At 41.6% G+C, this 18,458-nt stretch overlaps 1 protein-coding gene across 4 annotated transcripts in view; it reads left to right on the top strand.

The window, feature by feature from the left end:
• runx1t1 (RUNX1 partner transcriptional co-repressor 1) overlaps window positions 1-18,458 on the top strand; it is an 85,761-nt gene that overhangs the window by 34,248 nt on the left and 33,055 nt on the right. For all 4 annotated transcript variants that reach the window (XM_042506299.1, XM_042506297.1, XM_042506298.1 and 1 more), the window contains exon 3: window positions 17,629-17,766. In XM_042506299.1, coding sequence (XP_042362233.1) covers window positions 17,629-17,766 — 138 coding nt within the window. The remainder of the gene's footprint in view (window positions 1-17,628; window positions 17,767-18,458) is intronic.

The raw sequence follows: 18,458 nt of genomic DNA, 5'->3' as shown, positions 1-18,458 counted from the left end.
CGTCTTACATTGATGGCTGCAGCTTTACAATGGTATATGATTCCAGATGGTTCTGGTAATCCATGGTTTCTAATTGTGGAATGATTGAACTGCCCACACATCCCGACCTTAACAAGACAGCCATATGGTCGCTTCTCCCGAACAAGGCAGTGCCGCACTGTAAACATCTCTGAACGGTGAATAGCAGTGATCCACTGCAGGAGCAGGACAGCACCTCACATTCCCATCGACACACCAGTCCTTATTCAATGTAAAACACAGGCCTTCTTTCCTTCTCTCGCCTCTGCTCTGTCAGATCGGCATATAGAAAAAGAGTCCCCTGGTTGAATGGCACTGTCCAGAATTTAGTCAAGTTTCGGTGAATCAAAAGATATTACAGTTCCCGTTGGAAACTGATGTGGCACAAAAGTCATCCCGTTTATTTTCCAACACCTGTACAATGGCTAGCAGGAAGCTAGTTCAGCTGGTCCCCGCTCTTCTCCTTTTTTTCTTGGTGTAATAATGTTTATATTGGAAAACCTTGGCCTGACAGCTAGTCAGCTAAAAGTCCACAGAACAAGACTGGCGAGCTGATGTTAGCATCCTGATGAGTTACTCTCAGCCACATGCCACCACTGTCTAAAACCAACCACAAAAAGCACCACCAAGACTTGCAGAATAGACCTCTGGGCCTAAATTTAGTACAAACGTAGTGAAGTTGAAAGAGCCAGCTCCTACATCATATGAAACCCTCTGTTTTCAAGAATTTGTGCTTCAGAAGCAGCATCTTGTGAATCGGTTACCGTACAACTGCGACTAATGAAAAAACAGTCAAAGCATGAAGCAGCATCAGATTGCCTGTCACAAGGATTCACATCACACCTTGAGCTTTAAAAACGGCTTCAGCTGTACACAGCTGCATCGTAATTACATTCTGTTGATTCTATTGTTCCAGCAAGAGCTTTCATGTCTTAATTTCATTGTCAAATCATTAAACAGCGATGTGTCTTAACACACTCCTATGATCATGCTGATCTATAGGCCTCTGCTGGCAGGTTGCCAGCACTGGAGGCTTTCCAGCTGAACGCCTTGATGTTTTCTCTCTGTGTGTGGAGCAAAACAAGCAGATACATACAAGGTTGAATAGCTACCGAGGATAAAGCAATGTATTAGTGTTTGTGTGTGTGCCGTGTAGCAGATGCAAAAGCAGGCTATCTGTGTGTGGGCTATGGTGTTATGTGAATGGTGGTGCAGAGTGTGTGTGTGTGTGTGTGTGTGTGTGTGTGTGTGTGTGTGTGTGTGTAGGGAGAGAGAGTGGACTTTATCCTTCCCATGCCTTAAACAGGAAGTGTAAACTAAGCACAGATGTATGTGTGTGTTTGTGTGGCTGCAAACCTCTGCTGTGTGTTCACTGGATGTGTGTGTGTGTGTGTGTGTGTGTGTGTGTGTGAGTGTGACTAGAAGTGTGTGTGCCTCTGAGGAAGCAGCTGTGCAAGCGGCAGCGTGTGCCAGGTCGGGAACACTTAAGCAGAATCGAGACACTGTGTGTGTGTGTTTGTGTGTCTCTATTCTGGAGCATATGTGTGTGCATGTGTGTGCATGTGTCCGTGTTTTTGTGTGTTTGTGTGTATGCAGGGAGGGTTGGGGGGTATTTTGGCCACCCATCTGTGCTAGGCTATTTTGCTACTGTTTCTGCAGGCACACACACACACACACACACACACACACACACGCAGTCACACACATACACACACGCAGAGCAGTGTGCCAGGCAAGCTGTTCACTAGCTGGCGCTGGCAATGCTCCAGAGAGAGTGGTGGCATCCATCTGTAGCACTGGAGAGCGGTTAGGCTGTGTGTCTGAGTGTGTGTGTTTGTGTGTGTTTGTGTGTGTGTGTGTGTGTGTGTGTGTGTGTGTGTGTGTGTGTGTGTGTTTATGCAGCAGAAAAACAAAACAATGGGATTGTCGTGATGATGCTATTAGTAGTGCTGGTGGTGGGTGTGTGGGGACAGAGTTCAGAGTTGCGCTGCTTAAAAGCTGCTGTTGTTTGATGGACAGTGGGAGGTGGATGTGGGAAGGATAGCGATCTGAGGCGCCTCCTGCAGAACAAAGGCTGCAACATGTGTCCCACAGTGCTGAGAGAACTTTCATGAAGTCTGAGCAAAGTTTTACTTTTTTTTGTACTGAGGGTTCTGGCTGCTTAAAGCTGAAAGAACACAAGAAAAGCACAAATCTCACATTGATTACGATGTTGTCATTGATATGGAGAATCTTTGTTTATTATACAACTGTGGGTGAAAATAATGTTAGAGTTGATCATGCGTATTCATGAAATATTACATTTGGATAAAGCTAGCGCTGCAGTGAACACTTATTTTCATTACTGATGACTAATCTGCAGACTATGTTCAAAATTAATCAGTTAATTTTTTAGTCTACAAAATGTCAAAACAATAAAAAAATGCTCGTAATAATTTCCCAGAGCCCAAAGTGACATCTTCAGTTTGCAACCTTTGTCTCACCAATAACCAGAACCCAAAGACTCCTCATTTATGATCATAAAGTGAAAAAGAAAATTATTACGTATAGGAAGCTGAAATCGGCAAATGTTTTTGCATGAAAGTTGACTGAAATGATACAGCAGTATGTATCATACAACGAATATAAGGCTACTCAGTTTCTTTTTTCAAATTCCTTTAGAAAATACCTTTTTTTTTTTAAGTATCTGACTTATTTAGTGACAGTTTAAGCAAATATGACAAAAGTTGTCTTTTTATATAAAAGTTACCCACGATACTAAAACCCTGTAAAACCTGTGCAAACTGGTTGGATTTCATTAAAAAAATAAGGGAAGAAGGCAAGGAGCAACTTAGGAGGAAATGACCCAATATTATGAAAGTAAAACAAATAAAGTAAAGAAAAATAAAAAAAAACAAGGAAATGACCTGAAAAAAGTGCTTAAAATTTGCAGTTATTCTGTAATATAATTTTAAATATGTAATTATGATACTTAGTATAGAGTATAGATTATCCACAACTTTTTTCTTTTTTTCCCTTTACATTTTGACTTAACTTTAAAAGAATAATAATTTTCCAAATATTCAAATTTCTTGCAATTTGTGTGACATTTCTTGCCAAGTTTCTCATTGTTTTTTTCCCATGTTTTTGAAAGTAATCACACTAATTTGGTTTAAAAACTTGTTCAATGCGTCTGAAAGCAGCACAAGAAAAGTGGTGTCGATCCAGGCTTCAAAGGGTTAAACAAGCAAGTGTTCTTTCCAAAACCTGATCTTCATCCTCTTTTGCATTATTTTAGTTTCCATTTGATGTTCACGAGATTATAAATATTTAAATCAAATACAGCTACTTTTTGGGATTTGTTTTAAAACCTAAAAATCCAAAATAATGAAAAATATGCTCTATATAACACACAAAACATTTTGAATCTAGCCTGAAACTCTGTGGTCGACTGATGTTCCAGAGGTCGGTGTATGTCAAAGTTCTGCTGTGAACTGGTATTTTTGCCCATTCTGAGATCCTCTCGTCTTGTTTGTCGGTGGACTTAGATGGCTGTGGTCTGACAGGGAGGTGAGACAGTGAGAGGTGAAACGATGTGGAGGGAGGAAGAGGAAGAGAAAGTGTGTAATGGTTAGATGAAAGGGAAAAAGACACATGGCTGACCTGGAATGGTCGTGGTATGGCACGTGTGTGTGTGTGTGTGTGTGTGTGTGTGTGTGTGTGTGTGTGTGTGTGTGTGTGTGTGTGTGTGTGTGTGTGTGTGTGTGTGTGGAGGCCATCCCTCCGCTGCCTCCCCCTCCAGACATACTCTTCTCTCAGCCACTCAGAGCCATTAGCAAACCATGGTCACCATATCACACACAAACACACACAGGTACAAACACACGCACCATGTAAGCCTGGAAATGCCCTGATGCGAGGTCACACCAACCACCACTCTCTGGCTCCCTGCTCACCAGATGTGACTCAAACCCTGTTTTTAAACATCTTCTCCTGCAAGGGGAAAGGAGGGAGGGGTGGAGGAGAGCAAGAGGGAGCGTAAAAAAGAAAAGAGAGTAGCGGTTTTCAGCAAAGGGGGCGGTGAGGTTTTTTTTTTCTGTTTTGCAAATCTGGTTCTACTTAGTGGAGCCCTGGAACACATTTCATAAATTGCAGACATATTTTTTCGGAGCGGTTTTGGGGAAGATAGTTAACCGGCAGTAATTTCCAACACATGGCAGCCGTCATGTGATATTTTGAAAACACCAGGCAGACAGACTGGTTCCCTCCCCCACCGCCCCCCCCAGGAACCCTCCCTTACTGTTAGCCTCTGCCCTCTTTTTTTTCTGTGCTCGTCCTCTGCCTCTCGCCTTTGATTTCCCCATCTGTCTCTCACAGGCGCTTAACGTTATCTCCCGTTTTCAGTCCTTGTCTTCGGCATCCTCACCTCCCGTTTCCTTCCCTTTTCCTCCTTTTTACATCTCAGTTTTCCACATCTGTTTAACCCTTCCATCCATGTCTGCTTTCCTCCGCATCACACATATTAACTGCACTCTCACTGAGCCAGCGCAGTATATCACTCCATCCATCCACACCTTCATCCATCCTTCCTCTCCCTCTGTGCCTATGTGTGTCTCCACATAGTAAAAGATAACTGTCATGTAAAACACGAGGGCCTTTACTGTCTGTTGAAAATTGATTTCGCTCCTGAAGACAAGGATATGATTCCTTTTAGCATCCACACACACACACACACACACACACACACACACACACACACACATTCAAATCGGCTGCAGAGCGAGGGTTCCATGCAGCATAAGGAGATACAACAGGGGAAAAGAAGACACAAATTGCCCCTTGGACAAGTGTTTGTGTGTATCAGTGTGTATCAGTGTGTTTGTGGATGCATCAGTGATTTTAAAGGTCCAGTGTGATGGATTTAGGGGCATGTATTGGCAGAGCCGAAATATAGTACAGTTAGTGTGTTTTCTGTATCATATAATATGAAAAATGAGACTTGTGTTTTCGTTATCTTGGAATGAGCTGTTTATACCTACATATAGAGCGATTCCTAGTGTACAAAGTCCGCCATGTTGCACCACCATGTTTCTACAGTCGCACAGAGCAGACAAACCAAACGCTGGCTCTGTATAGGGCCGTTTTATTTTTGTGTTGGCCTCTGTAGTTTGCAGGTCCTCTGTGACAAGCCAAACAGCATCGGAAAAATGCAGTTTTTTAACATGAAGCTGCTTTATTCAGTGTTTTTACCGGTTCAGATCTTGTGGTCTGTTTGTTTCAAAGAGGAAGAGACCTTTGAAGATAATTCTGCTCCTCCTAAAAACCTCCTGAACGTCCCGATCTTAAGTTATCAGAGAGGAAAGGTGAGCACACATTAACAGGTGCTGGGCCTGTCTTCAACGTGCCGAAACAGGATCAAACCAGCACCGATTTGTAAAGTGAAACTGTTTTGTTCAGTGTTTTTACGGTTTTAAATTTCCCGGTCTGTTTATTTTGGAGTAAAAAATACCTCTGCAGATAATCCGGCTGATGGTAAAAACCTCCTGAACAGCGAACACTGAAGGAATTTTAACTGGGAGAAGTTTCAACTGGTTGCAGTCTGCATTGGTCACCGCTATACGTCACGAAATTGCTTTTCCTTTAAAATGTGTTTGTGACACAAGGATCAAGCAGTTCGGAGAGGGTCTGTGAATGTGTGTTCTTTGTGTGCTTCATGTACTTCGTGTTTATAGACCCACAAATGCAAAATTACACAACCTACAATTAGCATAATGAGGTTGTTGTTGCAGACTTTACACAGTGCTGCAAGATTGCTGCAACATCATTAATCCTCAGATCAACAACAGATTTATTTTACTGTATCACAAAGCTAAGAAACGTAACTGTCTCTCTACTGTCTGTATGTGAAGCTTAGGAGAAAAAAGCCATGTGTCGTCAGCGTTAGGACGTGTGTTGAGCCTTTTGTGCGAGTCCTTCTCTGCTGGCGTAGAGTCTTGCCTGGGAAAACACCCAGATCCATTTGGGTTCACTTGGCCGTGTGTCAGCATGGCATCAGAATTGAACCAAACTGTACACAGAAAGCAATTTCCAACGGGCTGGCTTCCATCAAATGGCAAAACAGAGCTCCCCGAGGCTTACATCTGATTTATATGGCCTTTTTTTTCCTCCAAAAAGCAACATTTATATCATTATGTTGACATTGTGTTGTTAATGGCAATGACAGGCCAGCTTTTATATAAATAAACATTGCTTTTGATAGAGTTTTCTAAATATGTTGAGCCCTGTGCTGGCTGTGCTGTGGAAAAATGTCTAATGGCAGTATGTTTCTAGTTCAGCTATAATAATGGTAAGCTCTCGCTCCCTGTCACACTGTGCATATCCCCATGTTTTCTTTACCTTTACCTCTCCCTGACCCACTTCTCTCCCTCCTCCACCCTCTCTCTGTATTTTTTCCGCCATCCTTTCCCACTGCCCGTCTTTATTTTACAAGGCCCTGTAGTTCAATTTTGCCTGGCAACAAGATGTGGCAGGAATCGGTTCGATTTGAGAGGACGCGTAACGTGCACTGTGAATCATTTTTATTGTTCCTTAACACTTGCTTCCCTTCTCTGTTTCTCTCTCAGCAAGAGAGACTTTATTTCAACAGATGGGTAAAACAGACATTACTATAAATCTATTTTTTGTAAAAGAGCGAAGGACTCCTAATGTTATACACCACATATGTTTTATTGTCCAGCAGGCGTGTGTAGTCGGAGGTGTTTTTGCAGGATTTGTGTGTTTGGTTAATGTATTTTTGTGTTTGTGTGCACGAGTGTGCGTGTTAATGTTTGTGTGATGGAACAGATGGCGTTCAGACCTTTGTGTGCGATTGAGAAATCTCCTTATGTCTTTGCTGGCTTGACAAAGTGTAAACACACGATGTTACAGTGAGAAAAATACAGATATGGTGGCAGATGCAAAGGACTGTCTACACTGATCTGTTTGCAGTGCGTTAGTGCTGTGCAATCACTGTCTCACATTATATTGTACATGCAGTCTCCTATATATGGTATAGTGCCATAACGATTAGCTCAACTAAAGACAAATTAAACAAAAGAAAAAGAAAAAAACTCATTATGGATACTGCAACTTCTCAAAATGCATTCTTTTATTAGTGTTATTCTGATAGTGTTAAAGGGAAAGTTTGTCCCAAAAATCTAAAATACATATTTTTCCTCTTATCTGTGGTGCTATTTATCAATCTAAACTGTTTTGCAGTGAGTTGCAGAGTGTTGGAGATATTGTCCATAGAGACGAATACCTTCTCTCCAAAATAATAGAACTAGATGGCACTTGTGGCAGCTTGTGATACTTGAAGTGCCAAAAAAACTGCAACATTTCCTTTCAGAAATCATGACCTGGTTGCTCAAGATAATACACAGACTTTGTTGTGAGCAGTTTCATGTAGGAACTATTTTCTCTCAACCAAACTACACCCAATATATCACTGCACAGAAAGAAGTATGCATCTCCTGCTAGCTCACCCGGCATCACTGAGCTAGCAAATGACAGAGCTGAAGAGAACGCCATTAATGTTTACATCCTGCGCTGTCTCGAGCATGAAACTCTCCTCCGTTACTTCCTTTCGCTGTGATACGGTTGGTGGGTGTGTTTCAGTTCTTGTTGCAAGTATTTCCAGCCATAAGCACTAACTGAGTATAAAAGGAAAGACTGCGCCGTTGTTTGAGGTGTGTTAGAGATTAAATTTAGTAGTTATGCAAAGTGTTCATCCTAAGGAGTGAGGTGTAAAGTAATGATATTAACATTGAATACAGAATGAGTAACAGCTAATGTTCTGATTTCCTGAATAACAAAGGCTCTTACTGGCAACGGTGAACTGTATCACACTGTGCCCAAAGTCCCTGCATCATTCAATGTTGCTGGGAGAGGAGATGAAGTGGCAGTCAACGGGAAGCTTCAGGAGGAATGTGTGTTCACCAGCGAGTGTTCACAGTGGGAACGAGTGAAGTCGGGATCGACATGGTGGGAATGAGAGAGAGAGAGAAAGAGAGAGAAGGTAGGAAAAGAGAGAAAGGAAGAGAAGTCCAAAGGGATACACTGATGGTGGTACTGCTCTCCTCTGCATACTGCATCTGCTGGTGAGGGAAGTAAATAAAATGATGAAAATCTGATCTGTGTATATGTGTGTGTGTGTGTGTGTGTGTGTGTGTGTGTGTGAGAGAGAGAGCATGTGTGTGTGAGAGTTAGAGAGAGCTGTGTTGTTTTGCTTGCAATTTGTGCATGCACCCCTGCAGCTGTGTGTCTGTGTATGTATTTGTGTGTTTGTGGGCTTGTGGTAGGGCGTTGCATCCATACATCTTCTTGACAAGCGGGTGGAGTTTGATGGGACATGCTCTGCATACTGCTCCATCTGGCTGACGATGACTCCGTGTGTGTGTGTGTGTGTGTGTGTGTGTGTGTGTGTGTGTGTGTGTGTGTGTGTGTGTGTGTGTGTGTGTGTGTGTGTGTGTGTCTATGGTCTAGAGGAGAAGGATGATGGAAAGAGAGGAGGGGTGACTACACTTGCATGCCGATAGATTTCTCCTGTTTCTCTGCATACTCCGTCTGAATCTCAATCACTCCCCCGTCCCTCAACTCCGTTCTTTAACACCTCTGTCCTCTCATTCTCCCCACCTTTATCTCTCTCCTGTGTCTGTCCCCTACTCCTTCTCTTCACATCTGTACCCAGCACACAGAGCAATCACCACAAGCCACTATCACACCATCGCTGTATCGCTTCATCTATTCCATTACCTATCTGTCCCGCTCCCTCTCTTCACACATTATTGTGTGTGTGTGTGTGTGTGTGTGTGTGTGTGTGTGTGTGTGGTGGTCGCCCGGAGGCACCATTTTGCACAGACATTGGCACATTGTGGACATTAGTGCTCAATTCACGGGCTTCCTGTGGCTTCAGCTCCACACGGTTTTCACTCCAACACCTACATATCACCATGTGCGCTGAAGGTATTATGCATGTCTAGATTATATGCTTGCCTTTGTGTGTGTGTGTGTGTGTGTGTGTGTGTGTGTGTGTAGAGCATAAGCAGGTCAGTCTCTATGAGTTTTCCCATTTAAGTCCATAATGATGATATCTTATGTCTGACTAATACAATCTTGCGCTCACACAGGCGCCGGCGCACCGTAAATTGTTTATGTCACAGCCGCCAACTCTCGGAAAATTCACCCAGCATGATTGAAATCCATTGTCGTTTTGAAGAATGGGATTTGCCTGCGTGAAGTACTCTCGAGTGGCATATTACTGCCACTGTTATCACATCATTTTCTGGGTCTCCAACTGTACGATCACACATGCACTCGTGCAAACACACATAGGCACAGTGGCATTCTAGCTCATGAAGTGTGTAATGGAGATTGTTTGACTCTGTCTCCTGATGATAGACTTTGAAGTCGTTGCGGCCTCTATGAATAATCTAAAATATCAAGGTTAGGCCATATTGTCCCCATTCCGCAAGGTGATTTGAATACGAAATGACCTCCCAGCTCTGTGTGCGATGATGAAATGTATATGGTTTTGATATAACATTGTATTTTTTTCTTGCCTTGAGTTGTGGGTTAGCAAAGTCCTCTCTGTAACATATTGAACTGTTTCTCAGGGACCGCGTTCCTTCTAGATATCGTTCATTGCAACAACCTTGTTTTAGGCGAGTGATGTAACTTGCATGTAACCTTAGAAAAGGCGTGTATCACAAGTCAGCGGGGGGATAAAATCTCCTTTCTTTGAGGCTTGGCTGAAAGAGGGTGCGAGCGCGAGTGGGGAAAAGCGAAGAAAGAAAGAAAGAGAGATTTTGCAAACACTGAGGATCACGTAATCACGGACGATGCAAACGGGTGATGTAAGTGTGAAGACATCCTTGTGAGTGGCAGGTAGTTGTCCAGGGTTCTGCCTTATTTCTAGGATCAGTCTGTGAATCAGTGTGAAGAGATTAAAGAAGTTACAAACAAGAGCAATTCAACTTTTGCTTTGTTGTTTCTGCAGGGAGCCTTTGAAAGGGTGTTCAGGAGAGATGTGAGGGCGTTTAGTGTATTCAAATTTTTATATTTTATTTTCAAATGGTAACAGAGTGCACAGTAAAGCCTTAAATATGATGGTTTATTCAAGTGGGTGGATAATGAGACAATGGCCCCCTAGGCACAGACATGCAATAGGCCCCACCACCTCTCCTACACAGAAGCTGAACACAGAGTTTGTGGCGGCTTTTTTTTTGTTTTGTGTGTCTTTGTAGTTGTGCATCTTTTTTGTGGTTTTGTGTCTCTGTGTGGTAATGTTAGTGTTTTTGGTCACTTTGTGTCTCTGATGCAATTTTGTGTCTCTTTGTAGTCATTTGGTGTCTCTGATGCAATTTTAGTTTCTATTTGTAGTTGTTTGCCCCATTTATAGTTATTTTGTGTCTCTTTGAAGTACTTTTGTCTGTTTTTTTTTGGTCTTGTCTGTCTGTGTGTGGTGACTTCCCCCCTTTTTGTAGCCATTTTGTCTTTTTGAAGTAATTTTGTGGCTTTTTTGTCATTTTGTGTCTCTTTGATGAAATCTTGTGTCCCTTTTCTAGTTATTTATCCACGATGATTCCCTTAGGCATCACAAGATGAAAAACAAAAGAAAAAAAAAGACTAGATGATGAACTTAAAAAAAATCAGTTGCAAAAAAAAAGTTTTCTAAAAACCTTTGCTTTTTCCTTGTGAAATATGGAGAAGTTTTGTTCCTTTAGACAACAAAAAGGTTAAGCTGAAACAATCTGAGAAAGAGACATCAGTCTTTCATTGAACTGCTCACAGCTCAAACACATTTGTGACAATGCAAGTAGGCGTTGTTTGGCTCTGAAGAGTCACAAGCCCAAAAACAGTTGTTTACACCAAAAGATTTCTCACTACATAGCATTGTACCAATATTTCTGCTGTTACTGTAATCCTGAATTTATGTAGACAAAGCAAATACAACCTCATCCCTCTTGGGAGCTCATAATTCAGTCAGATATCAGCGTAATTATCTCTGACACATACAATATGATAGCCTGGTAACAATATACCAAATACATTTAATGAGGCATCACAGCAGCCGTGATATTCTCCTGGGTTTGAGTCTTTCAGGCCACCCATACTGCAAATATTTGTGCTAAGAGGCCCTTTATGATGCTCTAGATAAAACCACGCACCAAGTGGCTGTTGTGAGACATTAATCACTGTCATCCATAAGCATGATCATCAATAGGTTTGGCACCTCGGTCTGCGCAGAGTGCACAAGTGAATCAACACACATTTGAGAGGCTCTCCTGTTCTTTTATAGCTAATTGCTGCCTCTTCAACAACCGTCCTCTTCCTCTTCAATCCATTAATTCCTGGACAACAGCACTTCTGAGAAGTCGTAAAGCGAGTTAGGCAAAGTCAAAGCACTCATCGCCCCTTTCCATTAAAGCTCCGCACATCAATACCTGTCCAGTCCTGGAATACCATCCATCGGCCGGCCGCAGATCTGCCGCTTTGCCTTCAATGTGCAGCAGTAACAGGGCTAATAAATGGACAATAGATGTGCATTAAGTTCAGCCATTAACTTTTAACAGATGTATTAGGCTGAAGGAGACGCCCAACTTTGTTTTCAAGGTTGTTTAAGGTTCCGTGTTCAGGTGGTGCTTTTTGAATTGAATTATGCATGAGTTAGCGAGCACTTGCTATTGTTCAGCCTCACTCTAATAAAATGAGGGCTTGTCTGACTGTCAACTGCACATGTATTTTTTATTTTGAAATATATTGCACATGCCATATTTGCTCATGAAAATGGATTGCACACATTCATATGCTGTGAGTTGTTTTCAATAATAAGCTTCAGTTGTAAGATGTATTTTTATTTTTCTTTCCAAAGACTGGGTAAATTACCTTGTGGTGGGAGTATTGCTATTGATTCAAGTGGCATAGTAAGTCTCGCATGAATGGCTGGGTGCAGCCCTTGTTGGTTAGTATGAAGCCATTGATTTTATTCTGCTTATATGTTTTGTAGTGCTCTCAATCAAATCAGGAACAGAGTAAATGCTGTTTGTAAGAACTGGAGGGGGTATGAGAGAGTGAGAGTGTGGTATTGCCCAAATACATGCATGTATTTGCTGTGTACATGGATTTCACACTAATTCATCCCTTATCTTTCATCTTCTTCTCCTGAGGGACGGCAGAGTTTCAAATGCTTTCAGGGTTTATGTTTCTCTCATCTCCACCCAACGCCTGCCATCCAATCATAACACTGACCCAGGTGTTAATCCCCAATTACAAGCCTGTAACCAAACTCATCTTTTCATACTGCCGCAGGGCCCGCGGTGCCATGCAGGAGTTCAGGTGGATCTCAAGTCCACACTTTTTTTCCCCCTCTTTGTGTATTTTACATAGTGCTTTCTATTGACTTTACAAGTTTTTATTGTGAAAATCATTGTACTTTTCTCTTTTAAATGAGTATTACCCCAATGATTATTGCTCCAGCTCTTTCTTAAAACACCCCACGTTCCCCTGAATTAAAAAAAAATTAGATTGTATGCTTTGCACTCAGGGGACTGCTGGAGGTCAGTATCTGCTCTTGAATTTCATTGTGCTGATGTGACTTATTACATTATCCACCCCCCCCCCATCTAGTCATAAAGATTAAGGTAATTATAAGATGATTTGGATCCTAATTTGACGTCCTACTATCTAACAATAGATCAAGCTAACTGTGCCAAAAGTGACCACACAATTAGAAAAGCCAATATACAGAGCTTTGGAAAGCATGAGCGCAAAGACCCACTGAAACGGGATAAGTGCAACCATGTGTGATACGGTAACTTCTCTCTATTTCAATCGAGCTCATTATGTTAAGTCTTTGTGTTTGACTGGAAAATGATGAATTACCTTGGGTCCTGTCACACGGCCGTCTTTTTTAATGACCTTGTATTTTCGTAGATCATATTTTCGGCAGGCACACAGGATATGATAGCTGGCAGCTAGAGGTAAGACTATATGTTTCCACTAGCTATTCGGCTATATCCTGAGTTTATAAAATAAATAGTCAGGTCCAGACTTTTTTACTGTGGTGAAATTAGAGTAGTAAACCTTTCTTAGTCTGGCCAGGATGGGAGGATGGAGAGAAAGGTTGTGTGTATGAGAGGGAGAGAGAGAGAGAGAGTTTGCAGAAATACAGCTCAGTGAATAGACAGTTAAAGCTTTGGACAGTCTCTCTGTTCTCTCTCTCTTCTCCTCACATTGACTCTTCGTTCACCTTCAGTCATCTATTCTCTGCTTTCTTAATCACTCAGCTTTTCCACTAATCTCTGCTCTGCATTCATTCATTCAGCTCTCTGTTATTTATCCCCTTTTCTCTGTGTTACATTCCAATCCTTCTTTAATGAGATAAAACTTATGTATGAGTCAGTGATTAACTTACATTAATCATTTCATTTTAAAAGACTGATTGAATAACATTTTGAGTCAAAGCTTTAAAATTTGAGAGATTCAGCACAAATTGGACCTATCCCAGTTGCCATAAAAAGTTTTTTGGCTTTAGGCTTGAGATCTGGTTCTCAGTCTTGGTCTGCATGTCCCAGCTTACCCAAAAAGTCACTCAGTCCTTGTGCCAGTGCCCTAGGAGATTGTTACGTCCACCCTTACATTGACTTTATCACCCCCTCATCAGATGGCATTAGAGTGGTTACTGTGAATCATTTTTTTAGGAGAGAGATGTGTCAGCTCTGTCTGGGGATGTGATTATTCTTCCTTTCCTGTTCTCTTACAGTGCCTCCAATATATTGTCATACAACACTAAGTATGATGTCTTATGAATTAGCTTAAGTTTTGGGGGGTTAGGTTGTGTTTAGTCTTGTAAAGTTTTGCGGGTTTGTTTTAGAAAAAGAAACATGGAACATGAAAGAGAGAGATGTTAGGGTGTTAACGTATTCAAATTTTTGTATTTTACTCTCAAATAATAACAGAGAGCACAGTAAAGCCTTAAATATGATGGTTTATACAAGTGGGCACAGACATGCAATAGGCCCCACCACCTCTCCTATATAGAAGCAGAACACACAGAGTTTGTGGCGGCTTTTTGTTGTTTTGTGGTTTTGTGTCTCTGTGTGGTAATTTTAGTGTTTTTGGCTTTGCAATTTTGTGTCTCTTTGTAGTCATTTGGTGTCTCTGATACAATTTTAGTTTCTATTTGTAGTTGTTTGTCCCCTTTGTAGTTATGTTGTGTCTCTTTGAAGTAAATTTATGGGTTTTTTTTGGTCTTTTCTATCTGTTTGTGGTTTCAGTTGGTTTCACATTGGACACAAAAACCAGTCTCCTGGGGAAAAGTCCTGTGTTTGCTTGACCCATCCACCACACCCCACTCACCCCTTTACACTAACTTTTTCTCTTTACACTACTTTCTTCTTCTTTACTGCCAGCGTATTTTTAATGTGATCCCGTCTTCCCGATTACACACATAACTGTGGTGCAAAACAATTGTGTACTTTTTGTAGGTAGGAACAGTGCATGAGAACAGCCTGGTGTGTGGCCACTGTATATGGGTTGGGATTAGAGCTGCAGTGACTAATCGATTATGTCAACTGCTTAATTAATTGGCAACTGATTTGATAACATTCTATCAGTTTGAGTAATCTTTTAAGAGGAAAAAAAGGCAACATTTTCTGTTTTCAGCACCTTAAAGGTTAATATTTTCTGATGTCTTCACTCCTCAATAGCAGTAAACTGAATATATTTGGACTGTGGATGAAAAAATATGTTTGTGGACACCATATTGGACTTGAGGAAATACTCATCAACATTTTTTTTTATCATTTTCTGACATTTTATAGTCCAAACATCTAATCAAAAGGATCTAGAAAATAATGGACCTATTATTTGGCAATGAAAATAGTTTTTACTTGTAGACCTAAATGAGAGGACCTTTGGAAGCAGCTGGACACCATTTATTGACAAGAGAATATCTTGATAACAGCATATTTCTGCCTACAATTCACAATGAGCTCAAAGAATGGCAGTTTCATATAATAAGTTGGTTGAAATCATTTCAGTGCGATTGGACATATGGAGTGTGCAGCTTTTAGACTCTGGTTTGATTCTTGGGAAAAAGTTTAAAGAAGTGAATCCTCACTTTCTTGCATGCCGCAGTTCTTCTCTGTAAACCTTTAAAGCCTAGAGAGACTAATCATGACTGCTCCTCCTGCTGGTCATGAAGCTCTCAGTACATATTTATATCCTGTTTATTTTTTGTGATTGTTTCTTTCATTTACATCACATTCCCTCTGCTTATACGAAATGGAGCCTTCTCTATTTAGAAATGCAGTGACATCTCCATCTCTCTTGCCTGCCTGCTAAAGCCGAGCTAGTGTGACTAAAATACTTAGTCACAGTGCACCTCGGCAGCAGTGAGCCAGAGTGCCACTGAGGCTCGGGCCTAGCTAACAGGCTTAGGCTATCCTGTCTCTCTCACATCAGTATTTCTCTTTCACTTCTACCAAACTCAACACTATGGATCCAAACAGTCTGCACAGAGGAATGTTTATATAGTCTGTAGTGTATATACTTTACACACAAACACTGAGGAAAAAACATGCAAATAAATACAGTTACATGTAAAACGTGATTAAGTAATAGCGTGCGTCATTCAAAATCACATAAACACTCAAGGGTCTTGAGAAAAATGTGTGACAGGGACCACCCTGTTTCCCTTTCCACCCTGATTAGAGTGTGTGTGCTTTTACTGTGCATGTGTGTGTTTGACTGAAAGCACATGCATCCACTCTGTGATTACAGCTATATGTTCCCAGTGTCACAGATAGTACTTTTGTTTCTCTGGCAGCTCCTCCCTTACCTCCTCTCTGTCTTTCTACTTCCCCTTCCTCTCTCTCCTTTCTTTTTTACAATCTTCCCTCCACAATGTGCCACAGAGACGGTTGATAACAGTCTGTTGACTCTGTGTTACTGCTCTTGCTAAGGGAAGTTGTGTATCTCATCCTGCACACTATGGGCTCAGCCCTCACTGCCGCTGCAAGACTCTGATAGTGTCTTGTTGCTCTCATACATTTGATATGGTCAGTTATCTGCTGAGCACAAAGCAACTGAATTAGGTGAAAATAGGCATGTCATCAAAGAAAATGTTTAGTTTTTGGTTTATGTCTTGTCTTTGAGTAGTGCAATGTGATCTGGCTGGTTTTTCCCATATTTGTTATTCTTTAATTTCCACGTGTAGAGTCATTGTGTATCATAGACTGCCATCTGAGGGACAGTTCACCCCAAAATTTAAAAATGCATATTTTTCTACATACAGTGCAATTTAGCAGTTGTTTTGGTATTAATCTACATAGCTTGTTGTGAGCATTTTATAGGAACTATTTTCTTTCTACTGAACTACAACCACAAACTGTATCACTGTGCAGAAGGAGGCATGCATCGACTCATGGGCAACTGTTAACATTAGCTAGCTTAGTGATGCTAAGCGAGCTAGTAGTAGATGCATGCTTCCATCTGTGCAGTGATACAGTTGGCGGGGGTAGTTCGAGAAAAAAAAGTTTCACCCAGCAGAAGGAAGCATCTACTCATGAGAGGCTTGTGCTCGTAATTGCTGAAAATATAAACATTAATGGCGTTCATGTAACATAAGCTAGCTCAGTGGTGCTAGGTGAGTTAGCAGTAGATGCACGCCTCCCTCGGCACAGCAATATGGTAGATGAAGTTCGGTAGAAAGAAAATAGTTCCTGAATGAAACTGCTCACAACAAGGTCTGTGGGTTGACTTGGATAACGAGGTTATGATTTCTGGAAAAAGACATTTGTGTTGAGTTTTTAAAATTTTTTTTTTTTTTTTTTGGTGCTTTGAGCACCACATGCAAAGTGCCATCTAGTTCCACTGTAATCGAGAGAAGGCAGATATCTCTACGGCTGATATCTCCAGCACTCGGCAATTCACACCAAAACATTCCAGATTGATAAATAGCACTACAAGTAAGAGAAAAAAAATATGTAAATTGGATTTTTGGATGAACTGTCCCTTTAAATCAGTGCATTGACTAGTTGGTTTTCTGCTGTGTTTCGGTCCTGAACAGATGTGAATATAGCATCTAGAGATGCAAGCATTAGGATACTGTGTGCGTGTGTGTGTGTGTGTGTATAATGAGCAGCGCAGTCGTGAGCTGATGGCATGGCGAGAGGTGAGGTGTGTCGCCGTTCTGTACAGCGGGCATGCAGGATGGCACAGATGGTGGTGGAATGAGACCCGTACTCGCTGCAGATTTACGCTTTTCTCTCCGGTGTCGGTCTGTGTCTGTGAGTCTCTCTTCTCCCTTCCACCTCATTCCTCATCTGAGAGTCTGAGCATCCGCATCAGTGTCATTGTGGCCAGACATATGATGTGGTGAGCCATCTATTTTCAGAATTAGTCTAGTCTGGTGCACCTCACAGGCACTTCGTTATCAAATTAAATCCTGCTGCTGTTTTTGTGCAGTTTATGATATAGCTCCACACAGATGTGGAATGTGTTGCCCTGAGCTGTTGTTTATTTGCTGTGTTAATCTATCAGCATGTTATGTTTACTGTTATTATAATATTTTTCTTTCTGTTCCTTCAGATCGCACTGGGAAGCGCTCCACCATGCCCGACTCACCTGCGGACGTCAAGACACAGTCCAGGTTGACCCCCCCTACCATGCCACCCCCACCCAGCACACAAGGAGCACCCCGTAACAGCTCCTACACCCCCACCACATGTGAGTAAAGCCAGGTTTATAGTTCTGTGTAATGGGTTATGGTACAGTAGATTTAGTTTAAACACAACAAACAGCAGAAGCTGGGCTGCTGGTGATAGGATAGGTTAGTTAGGATATAGGTGCCCTTCTTCCGTAGATTCTTGCTGGAGGACTGCTCAAGCAACTCATGAGGCAAATAGTGTGCTCAGCTTTGTATGTGTTGGCTGCCTCACCTTTATCTTTGGGACCATACCCAAATACTCCCAAATAGGTAGAGACAATATTCATTATTTTTACGAGTCCTTTATTGTTATCCCCACCAGTCGCAGCCACCATCTTTCAAAGCTCAGCTGCCTGTTCCATCAGTAGAGACTGAACTATGGTGGTGCGTGCTGTGCACTATAATATGTAAGCTTAATACAGCATCTCCATATTTGTTTAATAAAAGAGGAGCCTATGGATTAATGCCAGATATTAAAATTCATACTGTGTGTGTTTCCACCATGGTATACCCCCATATCTTGATACTACACAAACCTTTGGTGTGGCAACGGTGTTACACATCAGCAACAATTATGTTGTAGTATGCAAGTATGTCTCCTACAAAATACATTTTCTCATCATCATGAAGTTCATTCAAGACTGCTGACTAAGTTCTCAGTAGAGTTGTGGGACTAGAGGAGTCACATGACTAGACTCGAGTCAGGTGCAAA

Source organism: Plectropomus leopardus, chromosome 18 (genome assembly GCF_008729295.1).
Source record: "Plectropomus leopardus isolate mb chromosome 18, YSFRI_Pleo_2.0, whole genome shotgun sequence".
Classification (NCBI taxonomy): Eukaryota; Metazoa; Chordata; class Actinopteri; order Perciformes; family Serranidae; genus Plectropomus; species Plectropomus leopardus.
This window is presented reverse-complemented; position numbering and strand designations above follow the sequence as displayed.